Source organism: Rhineura floridana, chromosome 10 (genome assembly GCF_030035675.1).
Source record: "Rhineura floridana isolate rRhiFlo1 chromosome 10, rRhiFlo1.hap2, whole genome shotgun sequence".
Lineage (NCBI taxonomy): Eukaryota > Metazoa > Chordata > Lepidosauria > Squamata > Rhineuridae > Rhineura > Rhineura floridana.
In genome coordinates this window covers 36298174-36316597 of record NC_084489.1, presented here as the reverse complement: position 1 = coordinate 36316597, position 18424 = coordinate 36298174, and the positions used below count along the sequence as shown (strand labels likewise).

Genomic DNA, 18424 nt, shown 5'->3' with positions numbered 1-18424 from the left:
TTTCCATGCTGGGCCTGGTTTCTCTTGCTGAAAGCATAGGCAAGCTATTGTGTTAATCTCAAAGAAAGCGACTGCCTCACAAACAATTCTGAAGGCATCCACACTCGTAAGAACATCAGAAGGGCCCTGCTGGATCAGGCCAATGGCACATCTAGTCCAGCATCCTGCTCTCACAGTAGTCAACCAGATGCCTAGTCCACTCCTGCATCAATAATAGTTTTTCTATTAAAAGATATTACTTTAGTTACTTTGTAACTCTATACATCCAAGATTTTTTTTAACATACCAAAGGTAATCACTCTTTCTCTCTTCAACAGATAATGAACTTAGGTACACCATCACAAAATAGGATAGTTGTTTTGATACATTAGGGGGATTCTTTAGGTATGCAGAAGTATATAAGGTTGTAAATTTCATCAGCTGTGTGTTCACTAATAATTAATGGGACCAGAGTAGGCACTGAAGAGGAATTTAACTCATTGCTTTTCTGTTGTAATTCTGAGGAAAATCCTTCTTCTGTAGCTAGAATCTGCTTTGCCGGAGGGTGCAGGATGTCATTATTATTCAACAAGAGAAAATTATGAAACTAGAAAATTTAGCCTTTTTGTAAGAGAAATGGAACTAAGAGAACTCCATAACATCCCTTATTAAGTAATGTCTTCACTGCACTTTTTTATTCCTTTCCAGAGCAAATGGACACTATATAAGGCAGGGGTGAGGAAACTCCACTTCACGGACAAAAGTTGAACCACCCGAGGTTCAAATTTGACATGTGAGACCATTCCCCCCAAACCTCTCCACCTGCCCCACACCTCACATCAGGGGTAGATAGAAATGTGACTGCCAATGCATAATTGGGAGTGTTAAAGTGTGCTCCCAACTGTGCATTAGCTCTCCCAAATGAGTAACTCCTTCACACAGAAAGCAGGATTTGGCTCCACCGCTCATCACTTGATGGGTGGTAGACTCAACCCCTCCTAAATTAGCTGCTCTGAAGTCCTGATTATAGTATAAGGGGTTGTTTACACAAGCATTTTTCTGGATGTTGTTCTTACTCTTCCAACAACCTCCAGAATGATTCAGTTACATGGAGAAACGTATTGTGTGAATCAGCAGTACATGGATACACTCAGAAACATCTGCAGCAATCCAGGCATTTTTTGTAAACCACCACAGTCATGTAAATAGTTTACTAAACACATCCACATATTCTTGGTTCATCCAACCCTTTTTTCCCTGTGATGGCATGTACAAGGATGTTCAGAAATGATTTCACAGAGAAAAAGCTTGTGGAAACTGGCCCTCAAGTCAGAGCCCGTCGGAATCAGACTCAGACCCGCTGGTATATTTTTATCTAGTATGGGACAGAATGGGAATGCATACAAACACGAGCGCTCCTCCTAGCTGGGAAAGTGGGGGCCAGCTGAGCTTGCTGGCACAGTTGTCTGCATGTCTGGGGCAATGGCACTCATTGAAATCCTCCTCCTCTAGAGGACGTACATGCGGCAGCAACAGCTTGGGTGAGGGGTGAAAGGGAAGAGGGGACTGGCTCCTGATAAGCCAGCATTCCCTTTGTTGTAATTGGAACTAAAGGGAGCTGTCACTGACAAAAGTACTGCAGCCTACTGCTGCAACACCTTCTTGTTGCAAGCCACTAGGCCCCTCCCCTGAGTTCCATTCTGTATCTTCTTCTTCATCATCACTTCAGGAACATTTCATGGGGTTCATGACAGAGGGTACCAAGGAGATCTGCTTTCCAATGCACATAACCACTGCTTCTTGAATTAACAATGGCATAGCAAAGTTAGACCTATTACATATACTTTTTTTAAATAGGATGTTCACGTGGCCCACCCACATCTATTTGGAATAGACGAACTATATTAGTCATCCAAAATTTTAGAGTAGACACACGCCACAACCACAATATTTTAGGAAACAGTACGGGATTCTTACTTGTTTGCCTCGTTTTCCTGGTCTTCCAGTTGGACCTCTGTGTCCTGATGCACCAGGTTCCCCCTTTGGACCCATTTCTCCCTTAATGGGGATGGAAAAGACAAAAGCAGAGCTTTAGCACAAAGATATCTATTTGGTTATTTACAGCCCAGTACTAGGAAATCTCTGCCCCCTGAAAATAATGAGTTTTGTGGGTCAGACAGTTGACAGCTGGCCTAATCTGTGCCTTCAAAGGGAAAAGTGGATCCAACTGGCTTTCAGCCTGCCAATTCTGTACCTTCAAAGGTCTCCTTAGGGAGTCCAGGTGGAATTCAACAAAAGACTGAATCTGGCTCCGAGACATAGTTTCCATACCCTTACAAGATTCATACATCTGGGCAGCATAATCCTAATGGCAAAATATATACGTTTCACTTGGGAGTCTAACAGTGCAATACTATGCATATCTTTTGAGAAGTAAGCCCGATTGAATATAATGGGACTTATTCCCTTACAAGTGTGTATAGAAAGTATACCAGAAAGTAAGTCCCATTGAACACAGTGGGACTTACTTCTAAGTAAATAGACAAATGTTTGCACTGTAAAAGACTTCTAAAATATTACATATGCCAACCAGGTGGGCAGCCTGAACATTTCCTGCATCTTATATACATACCTTCTGCCCCAACATTCCAGGGAAGCCTATGTGTCCCTGCAAGGAAAATGTTGGGAAAGAAACAAATCAATATCTTTTAATAAATAATTTTGGGTTTTGTATGAAAATTATCAAAAAAAAAAGTGAGTTACTGTTTCATTTTGCTTAAAGCAAACAGCCAATCAGTTTCTCCAGTGGTTTATTTTTTTACTTACTTTATTCATAACATATTTATTGTATTTTTTTACCCCATCCCAGGCTTCATCCCCTCAGGAGCCTAGGGTGGCATACACATAAGCAAAAAATGCAGCCCATTTAAAACAACCATACAAAATACTATCAATAAAACCATTTAAATATACAATAGCAAACAAAGAATAACGTTTTTATATTATGAACATTTTTATGAAAAGACTTATGAAAATTATGGGATCACAAAGCCTTACAGATATTTCTGGTCAATTCCGGATAAGGGCTATCATTCTCTAGAATTTTAGTCAAATAGATTGTGTTATTTTCTTAGTAATGAACATAGCTGAGTGCAACTTTCAACCACCAATATGAAATTTTAATAAATTGTGCATTTATTGTCTCCATCCTCATGGACTTGTTGCTTCTTGCCTTTCACACTAGCTCCTGTCCCTTCTCGTGTTGTCTCTATGCCCATCTTCCCAGGGACCATAGCCTATGTGACTACAGTGTTTCTGTTTCTGGACAAGGATCTTGGGCTTACAAGAGTCATATACCAGGGACCAGGAAACATTCTTCAAAAGCAGTCTTCCTGCACTGCCATACCATGTGATGGAGGAAGCTGGACCATCTAATCTCTGCTTTAGAGTTTTTAAGGGAACAGAAGCCTTTACAGGTTGAAAACCTAGCAATCCTACAAATCCAGGACTGCATGCTAATATGCTAATCTCTGTCCTATGTTGAATTTCATCTCATAAGAGGATTCTTTGTTTATTTATTTATTTATTTATTATTTCAATTTATATACCGCCCTTAGCAGAATAGCTCTCAGGGCGGTGAACAAACAAGATAAAATACAATATATCATAGTAAAAAATCACAAAAACATGTACAAACAAACAACAGAAAGCACAACAAAAATGAAATACAACACAAATTAAGAAGGATACATGTTAAAAGTAGAAAGATTAAGAAAATTAAAAGATTAAAATGCCTGGGAGCATAAAAAGGTCTTTACCTGGCGCCGGAAAGATAGAAGTGTAGGCGCCAGGCGTACCTCTTCGGGGAGGCTGTTCCACAACTCAGGGGCCACCACAGAAAAGGCCCTAGATCTAGTAACCACCCTCCGGGCTTCCCGATGAGCTGGTACCCGGAGGAGGGCCTTAGATTCTGAACGAAGTGAACGGGTAGGTTCATAGCGAGAGAGGCGTTCCACAAGGTATTGAGGTCCCACGCCGTGTAAGGCTTTATAGGTCAAAACCAGCACCTTGAATCTCGCCCGGAAGCAAATAGGTAAATAACCAAGGCTGAAGGGAAACTATAACAAATGGTGGCAGCGGGGAAGGGAAGAATAACACCACAAGTATTCAGAGCAAACCAGAATTATAAGCAGTCTGAGTAAATCAAAGGGATTGGGACAGCTTAAGCACGCAGTCACAGAGGTAACCTAATTGAGGGAGACTCAGGCAGAGTCTCTGGGACTACTGGTTATAGGACGTGACTGGTGGTGCTGCCTAGCAGGGGGATCTGTTGAGATCTGTGCTAGAGCGGGGAGAGAAACCATAAGAGAGGACAGTCCGGACTGGTGGAGTCCCTGGTGGTGCCTAGTGACAGGCAGTAACCACGAGCAGGTAGGAACCTGACAGGGAGAGCCAGGGAAGGACGCCTCACATGTTTAAATTGTTAATTGGAGAAAGTGTAAACAAGTCCGATGGATCCTCATTTGGTTAATCCAATGATCATTTGTAGACAAGCAATTTCTATTGCAGCTGATATTAGTTGTGATAGTAGGATCGGCTGATTCAAAGACAAGACTGTGGCAACTCCAGTTTCTCTTGGCAACTTCTCTGGTGTTTGATTTTGATTGGTGTCCCCTGCATTGTTTACACTTTCTCTTATGTCTTGCCCAGAAAGTCACATTCATTAATGCTTTTCAAAATGTTTACATCCTGCCTTTCTGCTATCAAGCCTTCAAGGCACCTCACAAACATTAAAAGAACTATGAAATCATATTTTGTAAACCACTTAGTTTTTACAATCAAGTGTTATATAAATTTAAATAAATAAATATATACAAATTATAGCTTGAGTTCTCTGAAGGTCTAGTGAAAATAAACCAATTTTTAAAATACCATTTACAATACTGAAAATGTTTTAAATTGCATTATTGACTCAGTTCTAATTACATCTATTCCTATAGCATCAAGTTTATGTCTTGGAAATTACATGATGCCAAAGACCCCTAGATCTAAATGAGGAACAGACTTTTCTTCTATCACAAGCACAAATATTGAAAGTGGGATTATAGGTTTTCTTCATTTAGATTTAAATTCATCTAGCATTGAAAATATCTTTAGAAAGCAAAATGCTAAAGGTGTGTAGATGTGAAGGATCTGTAATTTAGAGCTGTGCACCAGATTTGCCCAAAGCCCAAATCACATCAGGCTGATTTGGCCAGATCCAGGCTTCAGCCAAGTCAGGTGGAGACAGCCTTGGATTGCTCCAGATTGGACTGGGGAAAAGGAGGTTTGGCTGCATGTGTCTGTTCCCAGCAGGGGAACACATGATCATAGCCATCTGAGCAGGACTGAACCCTCCGTTCATTAGCTGGTTGCAGGGGTCTGCTGTCTGTAGTGCAGATTGTACCTGTTCTCCAATGCAGTTGGGGGCTAGGGGAGGAGATGCAGCCCTACTGTCATTCAATTTTCAGCTTTTGCATCTCTGTCTTAGGAGCGCTGTGTGTTATGCATAGTTTCATAAACTATATAACACAGTAACTATGCTATTAATGCAACAACAAATGTAGCTATGTTGAACAAAACTTGGGTGTTAAAATTAAGGTTATTTTACCTTGTCACCTTTGCTGCCTTTGTCACCTTTCTCTCCGTTAGCTCCCTGTGGAAAAACATATAAGAGAGAGTAGCTATAAGACACAGCATTTCAAAAAGTGCTGAATGTACAATTAAACACAGAAGTCCAGCAAAATGAAGTTAGAGTCTTAGGCCTCCACAATGATCAACCTTGATACATTCTAGGCAATCTAATGAGCAGAATGACTTTCAGGTTAGATACTATTCCCTAATGCATTGATCTTTGACCAGTGGATGATACTAATCATCTGCAATGAAGTCACACTCTGCGCTAATGAAGTCACGCTAATTTTTTTCAAGCCTCCCTATGCAGCATTCCTGACTATATAGAGAGTTGAACACATGTAAATTTTCATACATGGAATCAAGCATGCACATTGGGAACAGGGCCTTATATCACCTCTGCCTATGCATATTTATTTCTATATGCATTAATATGAAAATGATTGAATAAAGGAGCAAGAGAACAGGTGACAGAGAGAAAGAAGAAGAGTAGAGAAAGAAAGGCACACAGAGGAAGAAGAGAAGAAAGCTCAATATATTTGTTTTAAAAAATCAGTATCAGTTTATTGCACAATAGCCAACCAGGCTTTTTGTGTATATTTATATTAAAAATATATTAAAAACATTAAAAACAGAAATTAAAAAACCACAACATAAATCAGTTATATAACCATACTAAAATAGTACAAATATTAATTATTTAAATTAGTAGATTGATTAAAATGTCTCTAGGAACATATATTATCACCAGAGGGAATAGCAACCAGAGGGAATAGCAACTTTCCTCCTCTCAAGTTCAGTAACATATTTAGCAACCCGATAAGTCACACAGAAATCTGTTCTTGCCAGGAAAAATACAATTTTATTTAAAAATGTATTATCTCTGAAACCAGCAATGAGGACAAGATATCAAATTCTTAAGACGGAATATACAGGACATTCTAGGAGAAAATGAGCCATGTCCTCCACTTTCCAACATCCAAAATCTGTTTATCCTGCAATGACCATTATATTGTTCCTTAACTTCCATCAGCTGCAGGGGATCAAGCCTGCATTTGGTTATATGCCCCTTAAGGTCATATGGGCAGATAAAGGCCAAATATGGGGGCAGTTTCCCAGGGGAGACAGTGAATTTTTTTGTACAGTGTGTTAAGAACAACAATTAGACTCTACCATTTTTCCTGTTTAAAAATAAATAAAGTGGGTCCAAATGTTGCAGGCTGGGTTTAAAAGTCTTCTGAAAAAATTGAAGTCTACCGCACATGATATAAGGCAGACCTCTGCCCAAAATTAAAATCGTAGCATTCTACAGAATTCATTGAGCTTGCCCTCCTATAGCCCCCCCATGTGTGTAAACTGTAAACTACCGTGGGGAGCCTAGGATAGGCGTAGTACCAATGGGCTCTGCTTGGGTGTGTGGGATACTGGCTGCCACCTGAGGATGTTGGGTGGCCCAGATGATGGCCCTTTCCCCGTCCTCTACTCCATGCAAATCACTCGTGATCTAAGCACTGCCTACATTGCACTGCGTACTCGTTGAAGTGGAAAACAACGCTCTGTTGGTCCCTTTGAAACTTCGCCATGCATGGGCACTGTGCTTAGGGTAAATTGGACCAGTTCTGGGCATTTCCAACATACCAAGCATCATGCCTGATCACAGTGCTTTTCTGCAATTAAGTAAGCGTTCTTTGCATCACCAACCTTTTCTCCTCTGCTTCCAGGGTAGCCCTAGGGGAGGAAAGGGAGGCAGTTATTTTAATGTTTGCTGTTGATTACATCATATTAACATCTGGACTTTAAAATCAGGATGAAAAAGGCCATGAACAATTAGTTGCATCAACACTTTCCTTTGTGTCCTTTGGAAGAAATCACATCTGGCCTCTAAGCCTTATTTCAGCCAAGGGTGGGTTTTCATTGCACAATGTTTTGTACACTCATATAGACATTCACATTCAAAATGCATGTGCTCATCATCAGTTGTGAGAGGGACATACATGTATGATCTAAATTTATTCAGTATTTAGATTGACCAGTCACATTTGAGTGTCACTTAAACAGATTCAGTGCCACTGTGACATATTGCAGGCAGTCATATTATGAAAATATCTCAGACACTGCCATATGTTGTCCATGAGATTGTCAACAAGGGGCAGAGGATAAGCCCAAAGTACTGTGAAGTCCATTCTGCACCTTGGAATACCAGAGGTTTATGGGCAATGCAACAAGCTGGACAATGGCTAGAATACAAGTGGTGAAAGACATTCTGCAAAGCCAACTAAACATGAGCAAGAGCACATAACTGTGCCTATTTATACCAGTGAGGGCATCAAATAAGGCCCACTTCTCTTCCTCCATTGCATCCTCAACTAGCTGTTTAGAGAGGTTGGGGGAGTAGCAGCAGTCCAGGTGGACAAGATGCTTGCAATGATGTGGCCAGCCACATATTCCCTCAACTCTTCCCCTCTTGGCTGATTAAAGCTTGCTGAGGGGGTATGACCAGGTGGATTCAGGATGTGGTCAATATATCTTTGTGAGGAGAAGTGGCTCCAGCCATCTTGAAAGAGGCAGTGATTCAATCACTTCTGAAAAAGCCCACTCTGGACCCATTTATTTGTGACAACTACCACCTTGTTGCAAATACCCCTTTTCTGGGGAGGGTGATCAAGAGGGTTGTAGTGTGATAGCTGCAAGTATTGTTGGATGAAACCAATTATTTTGACCCATTCTAGTTGAGTTTCAGGCCGGTTATGGGACTGAATTGGCTTTGTTTGCCCTCATGGCTGACCCTTACTGAGAGAAGGGCAGGGAGAGTATGAGCCTGTTATTCTTACTTGATCTCTCAGAGGCTTTTGAAACCATTTACCATGGTATCTTCCTGAGCCATTTCTGTGGCTTTGGATACACTGTTTTACATGGTTCTGTTCCTATCTCTAGGGTCACTTTTCAGAGAATAGCACTAAGTGATTATCTCTCAGCCCTCTGGCAGTTATGCTGTGCGGTCCCGCATTCTGTTCCCTATATGCTGTTTAACATCTACATTAAGCCACTGGGAGGAGATTAGGTGTGAGGTGTCATCAGTAAACGGATGATATCCAGCTCTTTTTCTCTGTAAATCTGAATCAGAATAGGCCATGGAAGACTTGGAACAATACCTGGACTTGGTATTGGATGAGGACCAAAAAACTGACTCTTAATCCTAGATGGAGGCAGGTGCGTTTGGATTATTGTTCAATTGTCTTTTTTGGATGGGGTCACAATATCCCTGAAGAAGCAAGTTTGTAGTCTGGGGGTGCTCCTAGATCTCTCTCTGTTGCTAGATGCCCAGATGGCCTCAATGGCTAAGAGTGCCTGTTACCAGCTTTAGTTAGTATGACAGTAATGGCCATTTCTGGACTGGGGTAGCCTGAGCACTGTTGTTCATGCTCTGACAACCTCCAGTTTGGATTATTAGAATGCATTCTATGTGAAGCTGTCCTTGAGGCTGATCTGGAAGCAGACCTGTAGTCAGGGGTGGGGGATGGGGACACCGCCCTCCCGAGCTGTGATTCGCAACCTCCCCCATGTTTCTTAGGGGAAATTATCTTCTTTTTAATGTGTGACATGACAGACAATGGCAACTGCCATTTATAGAGTGATAGCTTGTTTTAGGAACAGGAGCAATTTAAGAATACGACCCTCCAAAAAATTAAGTGAGCAAAGTAGGGTGAGTGCACAACAAAAGGCTCATCTGGAAGAGCCCTCAAAAGTCTGCTCACTTAAGATTTTGCTGACGGAGTGTGGATTTTTCATGATCACAATCACCCTGTCATTACTTAAGTGATCCTGAAAAAAACAGCCTATATAGTAACATGACTCTTGAAGAGTTAAATATTAGACCTTGGTATTATGGGCTAGAGTTAGATTCCACCCCTTGGACTTTCCTTTGATCTGCTTTTTAGCTTCAGTTTCAGTTGCACTGTCTACCAAGCCAGCAATCAAAAAGCATGTTTGTCTGCAATAAGAAGTAAGAGTTTGTTTATTCTGCTGCTATTATAATGAGTAGAGCAGGATTGGGTGCTTATTGCTAAAGGGTGAAATACAGAGTTAACTTAAAGCGATCTGAAAAAAATGCGTACCCTTTATTCTTTTAAAGCACTGACTATATTCACAATCATAGTGGCTAATGTTTTCTTCTTTTACTTAATTACTTGATGGCAAAGGATGAATAGCCCTAAAGGAACAGAAATATTGCAGTGTACGCTACAGTTAGCTAGCTGGCTGGACACCTAAGCTGTAACTCAGCCTAATTTCTGATTTTACCAATATGTGCAGTTCAGCAAAAGGCCTTTTCCAGGTTTCTGGACAGAAAAATCAACCCAGGAACCAGTAAAAAAAATCCAATTGCTTTCCACAATTAGTTTCCAGTTACTTAGTTCTTCCTTTATATAGTAGCCAGTTAAAAAGTTTTCTCTTATAAAGGCCAGGAACAAGACTAGAAGAAGGGAGTTTCAAGGAGGAGTTAACAAAAAAAACCCTATAGTATTTATTTTCTCTCTACCCTTCACTAAACTTGTTGTATGGGCAAGTTTGTTTTTCAGGTGGAATCTAAAACTGAGATACCTAATGCAGCATCAATGCCAAGCTCAGGAGCTCACTGTCTTTACCAAAGTAGTAAATCAGTAAAGAAGAATCAGAACACAGAGGCAGACCACAGATGAAAGGGATATAGGCAAAGTCAAGCTTCTGAGTCTGGTATTCCTGGGGATCTCTCAAAAAAGGGTAAGACAATTCAACCGATTAAAATCCATTCATGAAAGTCCACACTTTTTGGATGGAGAAATGAGGGGGAAGGTCACTGCCTTTCCCTTCCCCTGGCCTGGACCTCAGATCCTCTCCACCAATGAGGGGGAAGGGGGATTGGCTACAGGGCTGCCTGGAAGCTGCAGCTAATGCAAATGTGGCAGCTCAACTGCTCACTGGTGCAGAAATTCATCATCATATTATGCCCACTGCTGAAAGAATTGCACTAGCTGTCAATTAGCTACTGGCTAGTTTCAAGTTCTGTCCTGCCCAGAGCCGAAGGATTCAGACTGAGGCAAAGTGATGTCTTTCTCTCTTTTCATTAAAGTTATGGTTACATCCAAAGTGGTGCACTTCATTCACCTGTCTACTCTGACTCACTACTGTTCCTAACTAACCTAACTAAGCAGTCTCTGCAGGGTTTGGGGAAAGTTGACTCAGCACTTGCGCCTCAGAAGGCACCGACTTAAGTAGGGAAGGTTTTCGAGTGCAAGCAGCAGCTCCATCTGAGTTTCACATTTTGAAAGTCTCTCTTCTCGCGCCTCCTTGCGCGGGGCGAGTCTTAGATGGCACATTGGGCAGGAGGGCTTCACTAGGTGACATGCGGGCTCTGAACGCTGATTGGCTGGGAAGCGTTTGAAGTGTCTGGTGGGGATTCCTGCGCGGCCGTGGATGGCACAATCATGGAGTCGCTTCCCAACTGCTCTGGCGTTGGACTTGCAGGAGGGACAGGAACTGCATCCGTGGAAGTGCTGGGAGTTTGGGGTCTGCAAGAACCCTCCCCACTCTCCCTTCCTCCCGCTTCCCAAGGAACCTCATCCTCATCTGACTCCACTCCCTGATCTAACGCCCCCTCAGTCTGGGGCACAACAAGTTCCTGGTATTGATGTCCAAAGCTCAGTTGGGAGCAGGATATTTAATAGATGTCCCACCCCCTACATACCCAAGTGATCACTGCATTCTGCAGAAAAGGGCATCCTGTAGAATCCCTCCTATCAGGAGGTCCATTCTACACAATGTCAGAACAAGGTCATTAGTGTGGAAGCACCTACCCCATAGAAGTTCCTCCCATTATATATTAGACAGACACATTTTCTATTGTCTTTTTGGTGCGTGTTAAAGATATTCCTCTTTCAACAAGTCTTCTAAATGGAGATCTTCATCCTATCCTAGTTGGTGTGTGTTTTATATATATATATACTTAACTGATTTTATACATGTAACTTTTATTTATGTTTTTATTATATCATAGGTCACTTTAGGAAGCCTCATGGGAAGCAATTCATAAATGAAATAAATAAATAATCAGGAAATAATTATGAGTTGTTTGCCATAAGCACAAGCCACAATTTCCACACACTGCCAATCAGCCCATGTGGGACATTTTGCAACTGCATGCAGAACTAAGAATTGTGATCATGCTCCGAATGACTAGTACTCCATCAGAAAAGCCTTTCTAACAAGACCAGAAAATAAAGCCACCCTCTCCCACAAATGTTCCAACCATTTCAGAACCACTAACTTGAAGTTTTTACATTTTAAAAAGGTTGCCTTGCTGACTAAAGCGCATGTTGCTGTTGTTTTGTAAACCCTAAACAAAAAAGGTTGTATGGGCAGCGGAACGGATAGTCCACTCCCTAGCTCACTGGACCAAGGCTATGCACCATCCATTACTGTGGCGGGCAGTGGGCTTTGGATGCCAGGTCTAGTGCTAAAAGGAACATAGTCCAGTGGCAGATCATCTGCTTCGCAGAAGGTCCTAACTTCAGTCCCTGGCATCTCCAGCTAGGACTGGGAGAAATCCCTGTCTGAAAGCCTGGAGAGCCACTGCCAATCAGTGTACACAATACTGAGCTTGATGGACCAATGGTCTGACTCAGTATAAGGCAGCTTCCTATGTTCCCAAGTATAGTGTAGAGAGTACCAACCTGGGGTCTCAAGGCCCAAGTTACACAGACCTTGCTTTTAAATTTGTTCTTTCTGATATTAGATTGTATCTGAAGAATTAAGTAGAAATCTAGCATACTGACAGACCCTTTTAGATTTTCCATTATACCTATATAGCTCTGTCTTTTTCAATTAGTCCTTCTCCCTTTGAACACTGCTGTTGTCTTTACTATACATTAGCACAGTCTAACTGAGCAAGCGGCTGAAAGCAGTTGTTAGAAGCCAGAAATGGACAACATAGCAGCTGGGTTAAACAAACCTTGAAGCCCGTTGGTCCTCTTGTACCTGGCAATCCCATCAAACCTAAATCTCCCTTTTCACCCTAAAGGGGGTCAATAAAAAGAGTTATTCGTTGTGGCTGTTGAAAGGTATCGGTTACTGAAACACTGACAGTTCTGGTTCTGAATAAATAAATAAAAAATGATACAGGTAACATTTCTCCACATCTTGAAACAGAAACGCAATGGAAGTTACATGCAACTAATCAAGCCTAAATTGTGAAACAATGTGTTTGTCTCCTGACATCATCTCCTGCAACAGATGGGCATTTACCAGTGCTACACTGAGACCTTTAATCAGCTATACAACTCTTCTGGCTCAATCTATTATTGCTGCTATAGATAAAAGTCCATTTTGCTGCCCTGGGGAAGAGGGTTCCTTCCTCAATTACTATTATTTTTCAGTTGCAGCCTCTTTCACCTGCTTCACAGTGAATTGAATGAAGAGAAGGGCTTCCATTTAAGAAGAGTACATGGGGGTAAGACATAACTGTTCATCCCGAGCTTCAGACCCTGTTGTTGGGTTATATTCCCCCTTTTGAGGGTTTTCCGGAGTGGCCAAATGTGTTCTGATGCCCCATGCAGCTGCCTGTACTGCCTAGTGGCTTGGGCCAGTTTTGTTAATGTAGTCTCTCCCATTTGCAGTGATCAGCGGCTGAAGCACACTTGGGTTGTCAGTGTTGGCTACAGATCTGCCCAGTTTCACTTGAAAAATGTGGGCTGTTAGCCATTTGTGTCTGCAAATGGCTTTATCGAAATCTCTGTCTTGCCATGTGAGTTGCCTGCTGTCTTAATAATAATAATGATCTGAAAAATGGGGAAGCAGGTGCCTCTGGAAAAGTGCCTCTGAAAAAGAAGAAGAAGCTATCTTCAAATCTAGTGGCCAAAGCGTTGGGTAGGATCCTCATGCTGGCTTATAACCAGCATGGCGTAGGGGGGCTGAGTTGTCAGAATTAACAAAAGATATGGGGAAAGTGGCATGAGGAGACAAAACAGGAGGTTGAGGAACTAAGAGGAGGAATGTTCATAGCAACTGATGATGTAAAGGGCTCCTAGAAGAATATCTTAAAGGAAAGAAGGCATCTTGGTCTAAGGTCCTATCCACATGACTGTCCCAGACTGTGGCAGCTGTGGAGAAAATTCAGTCACTGCTGACTTGCAGACACGCTAGAATGATAGAGAAGTAGTGGGGGAAGGCTGAGCCAGCTTTCTGCATCTTTAACTGATATGAGAGACCACACACAAAAATGTATCACCCTCTGATATTGCTATGGTCTATCCTGCCACTCCCGTGCCATGCTTCATGATCCCACTACCATTCTGTGGGCCATTATCCCACTACCTTCTCGGGCATGCTCAGAAGTAAATATGATATCTTCACTCTCATGTACTATTAAAGAGACATGCATAGTGTTCAAATCTAGATCTAGTAAACCTATGCAGGTACCTGACCTTAGAAAACCTGTGTTTCTGCTCTAGAAGTCTCCCTCTCTGTTGCATTAGGGTCTGAAAATCACATGCCTATGGTGGGAGCCTAGGAACTCATCATTATTGACAAGCTCATTCTACAGCAAGTAGGCTGGGTTTGACAAGATTAATTCAACTTAATTTACATTACAAATTTTACCATAAAGTATATATAAAAAATTGTGCCTTAATCTTACCCGCAGTCCCACTGGACCAGGCCATCCCATAGATCCTGGCACTCCAGGGGCACCTGGAGCACCTGGTCTGCCCTTCAAAAAAAGAGGGGGGAGAGAAGTAGAAAAAGAAAAATCAGATACATGGACATCAAAAGGGGGAGCAGTAATGTGTTAATATAATGAAGCCTCTTCAAACTACAACAGCCTACCCAACCATGCCTTGGAAGTTCTTCCTGACCACAGAACACTAAACTTGGCAGTGATGGGAAACTACTGGCTGTGGCGGCACCAAGTACAATTTCAGGCCCACTTGTATGTATGCATTGGCCAGCATTGCTCTGCTAATGACACTGGTCAACATTAACAGAGTGGGCCAGCCAGTACATGCGTGCCAAGTGGGCCCAGTATCCTGGTCAGCTAAGCAGGATCAGCTCTGTTGACACATCCAACAGTCTGCCAGCAGCAGCAGTAGCAGCGGTGATGGTCCCTGCCAGGGCCTGGCATTTACTCCACCATGCTGGGTGCTAGCACTGGGCCTAGAAATATCTACCTTCTTTTGGAATAGGTGAGAAATATTTTTGATCTGGCTGTTATGAAAAAATAATGTTTCAATTTTAAAAATGAAAGATGGCTTTTCTTACAATGGATTTTTGGATAGACAAGTGGGATCAGTTTATACGTTGTTACAGTGATTGTAAAAATATTATGTTTGAACAACATGTTTTTGCAGCCTCAACATGGTAAGCAGGGCCACTCCATCAGCTGTGCTGTGAGAGGCCAGCTCCATCAGGCTCCTTCTTACCATGAACACACTTTGCAGCAGGTATTCCATCAGGCTGCAGCAGAGGGAGAGATGCAGAGCATGGCCACTCCATCAGTTTTGCTAAGACCAACACCTTCAGGCTATTCCCTCCCTCAACTGTCACCTGGAAGTAATTATTCTACCTGGCTTCCATCTGGCTCCTCCACTCCCTGAACTGTTTCCATTCCAGTTGGCCTCTATTAGAACTGTAATGTATAAGAATTAGCACGTGAATTTGTTTCCCTCTTCCTGCCTTGTCATTTTTTCTTTTTATGTTGTGTCTTTAAGACTGTAAGCCTTCAGACAAGGACTGTCATATTTTTATTGATTTTATGTAAGTCATTTTGGGAATCTTTTTTGCTTTAGATAATGATTTTTAAAATTGCCATTCCACAATACAATTTTTTCACAGCTGTGCAAAACGCACTTTCTCCAAGCCAAAGAATAGAAGGTTGTCTGTGCAAAGTTCAGTGGTAGAGCACACGCTTTGCAGGCATAAGGACTTGGGTTCAGTCCCTAGCATTTCAAACAAGAGGGCTAGGAAAGAACTCTGCCTGAGATCCTGAGGAGCTATTGCCTACCAGAGCAGACTATAATGAACTAGATGGTGTAGTGGTGTGACAGCAGATGGCAACAATATATATTCATAAATGTGCACTTGAGCATATTAGTAGGAATGTCTCCTCCCTGGTTGCTTACCGGGGGGGGGAGGTGGCAGGGAGGTCAATGCTGGTGTGTTTGCACTGCTCTGACCTCCCCCCTCCTCCTGTCCCTTCTGGTAAGCAACAGTATGTCATTTGCCAGGAAGCTAGAACAGCAACTCTGCCCCACCTGGTGAGGTGATCCTGATGATGGGGGAGACAAAGGTAATACACTTATCCACTCCACCTTTTCATTGATTTGCAGCACTCAAGCAAGTTTACAACCATTTAAGAAAACAATAAAATCCTACATAAATTAATCGAACATTAATAACAAAAGTAAACAGTAGCAAAATCAGAAACAGGTGTTCAGATAAAACTAATCTAAAAACCAAAGGGGTCAGCTATAAAATAATACTCAACCCAGCAGGCCAAATGGAATAGTAAAGTTTTGGCCAGACCAAGAAAGCAAGGAGACAGGTGGCCAAACAGACCTGCCAAGATGGGCGTTCCACACTGAGAAGGCCCTCTTCTGCATCCCAATCAGCCACATTTGAAATCCACATGTAAGTTACACATTAATGACGGCTCAAAAATGCCTTACACGTATACATTTTTTAACATGTGAATGGTCCGCAGCACATGCTCTAAGGGGTTTTATATAATTTGTCCCATACCTTTCTTCCTGGTCTGCCAATCTCACCCTGTCAGAGAAAATAATGTTATCAATAGGAGAAGACATAAACAATACACAAACATTGGTAATGTATGGTTTATTTAGTTAATTTTTAAAGAGGAAATGACACTACTGGGTGGCATTTCCCTGCAATTCTTCCACGATTACATGTTTTTACAAATGGACTTTCCTCTAAATGAAACAGATCACACCTCCTGGGAAGAAGGTAGAAAACAGGTTTCAAGGAGCATGTGTTAGCCTTTTGTGACAGGCTAAAGACAGCTAAGGAAAAAGCAAGGAAAACAACAAACAAATACATGAAGTAAGGATAACTGAATTTTTGTCTTCAAACATTTTGTGTTATGGTAAAGTTTAGAGGTAGAGTGCCATCGTTTCTGGCTTGCAGGGATAGATGGCACATACATTTACTTATTTGTCTGTCTAGGTATCTATATCCTGCTTTTCAAAGCCTACACAAAGCTGCTACAATACAACAAATTCAACTTTAAAACCATAAAAGCCAATGAGAGCATCTTAGCTCATTAGTAACGGGCCTGGCACCAGCTCTGGCATCTTGGGGTAAATGCCATGACCCTCAGGTCCTAAAGGGCCCACAACAGCTCATGCCAGCATCCCTTCAGGTTTTTTTAAAAAAAATGTAATTAATTTTATACAAGAGAGCCAGTGTGCCATAGTGGTTAGAATGTTGGACTACAACCTGGGAGACCAGGGCTCGAATCCCCACATAGCCATGAAGTCACCATAAGTTGGAATCAACTTGAAGGCAGTCCATTTCCATTTTCAATTTTATACACCCAGTGCTGATAATAAGAAGTTTCAGGCAAAGCAGCTGCTGCAGATGAAATGAAATGGACTGCCTTCAAGTCGATCCTAACTTATGGCTACCCTATGAACAGAGTTTTCATAGTAAGCGGTATTCAGAGGGGGGTTACCATTGCCTCCCTCTGAGGCTAGTCCTCCCCAGCTGGCTAAGGCCTGCTCAGCTTGCCACAGCTGCACAAGCCAGCCCCTTACTTGTCTGCAACTGCCAGCTGGGGGGGCTCCTTGGGACTATGCAGCTTGCCCACGGCTGCACAGGTGGCAGGGCACGTAACCCCTGAGCCACTCACTGTGGGGGTGATCTTTAGCTCGCTCTTTACACCCAGGAGACACGAGCAGGGATTTGAACTCACGGACTCTGGACTCCCAGCCAGGTTCTCCTCCCCACTGTGCTGCAGATACTACCCTCTAAATTTTTCCAGAATGCCTCTGGTGGTGACTGCTGCAGCTGCTTCACCTGGCACAGTGTTAGGCTGCCCACCATTGCCTGCCCCTGCTAGTTTTTCCTGAGGCAATGCTTACACCTCAGCTTCTGGTAAACGTGCTGTGGGTTGCCAGTAGGGTAGCACTGGAGGTCCCGAGCCCCTCAAAACTGATGCCAGCCTTGGTAAGTAAGCTACATTTCTGAAGTGATAAGTGCAGTTTCCTTACATCACATGCATATACTGCCAAAGGCTCAGAAATTTTCAGTTTAAAACGCAATGCTGGAACTTACTTTTTCCCCCTTTGGTCCCTTTACACCAGAAACACCTTGTGGACCCTGAAAAAGAAATGAAATGTTTAATGTTGCTTATAACACCCTTCTATCTGTTGTTTTGCTTGTCCCAGCATCTTTTGTCAGTGAATTGTGACTAATCAGAATGTTTCCTTCTTCTTCAAGAGAATTTATACTCCCTTTCAGTCTGTCCCAAATCTGGACTGAAGATCTCATATGAAACTCAGTTCATGAGTGTTCACGTCTCCACTAACCTAACATGATTTTTCAACTGCAAGCACTTCAGCTTCATTAGGCAGAAGATGGAGAAACTCAGTGCTGGAACAGGTGAAAGCCAGTGATGGGATTATATAATGGAAACTGCAAGCATAGCAACTGGAATTTGGAAGAAAGTACCTCAATATTAGGAAAGCAGCTGATGAGGAACAAAGTATTCAAACATATGATTCCA

General features: G+C 42.3%; 1 protein-coding gene across 3 annotated transcripts in view; it reads right to left on the bottom strand.

Moving 5' to 3' along the window:
• The window catches only part of COLQ (collagen like tail subunit of asymmetric acetylcholinesterase), a 69684-nt gene that overhangs the window by 14996 nt on the left and 36264 nt on the right, over positions 1 to 18424 (bottom strand). For 2 of the 3 annotated variants that reach the window (XM_061586006.1, XM_061586005.1), the window contains 8 exons: positions 17974 to 18018; positions 16420 to 16446; positions 14321 to 14392; positions 12638 to 12700; positions 7354 to 7380; positions 5630 to 5674; positions 2612 to 2647; positions 1957 to 2037 (listed from right to left, as the gene is read on the bottom strand). In XM_061586006.1, coding sequence (XP_061441990.1) covers positions 1957 to 2037; positions 2612 to 2647; positions 5630 to 5674; positions 7354 to 7380; positions 12638 to 12700; positions 14321 to 14392; positions 16420 to 16446; positions 17974 to 18018 — 396 coding nt within the window. The remainder of the gene's footprint in view (positions 1 to 1956; positions 2038 to 2611; positions 2648 to 5629; positions 5675 to 7353; positions 7381 to 12637; positions 12701 to 14320; positions 14393 to 16419; positions 16447 to 17973; positions 18019 to 18424) is intronic. The other variant, XM_061586004.1, reaches the window with a different exon arrangement.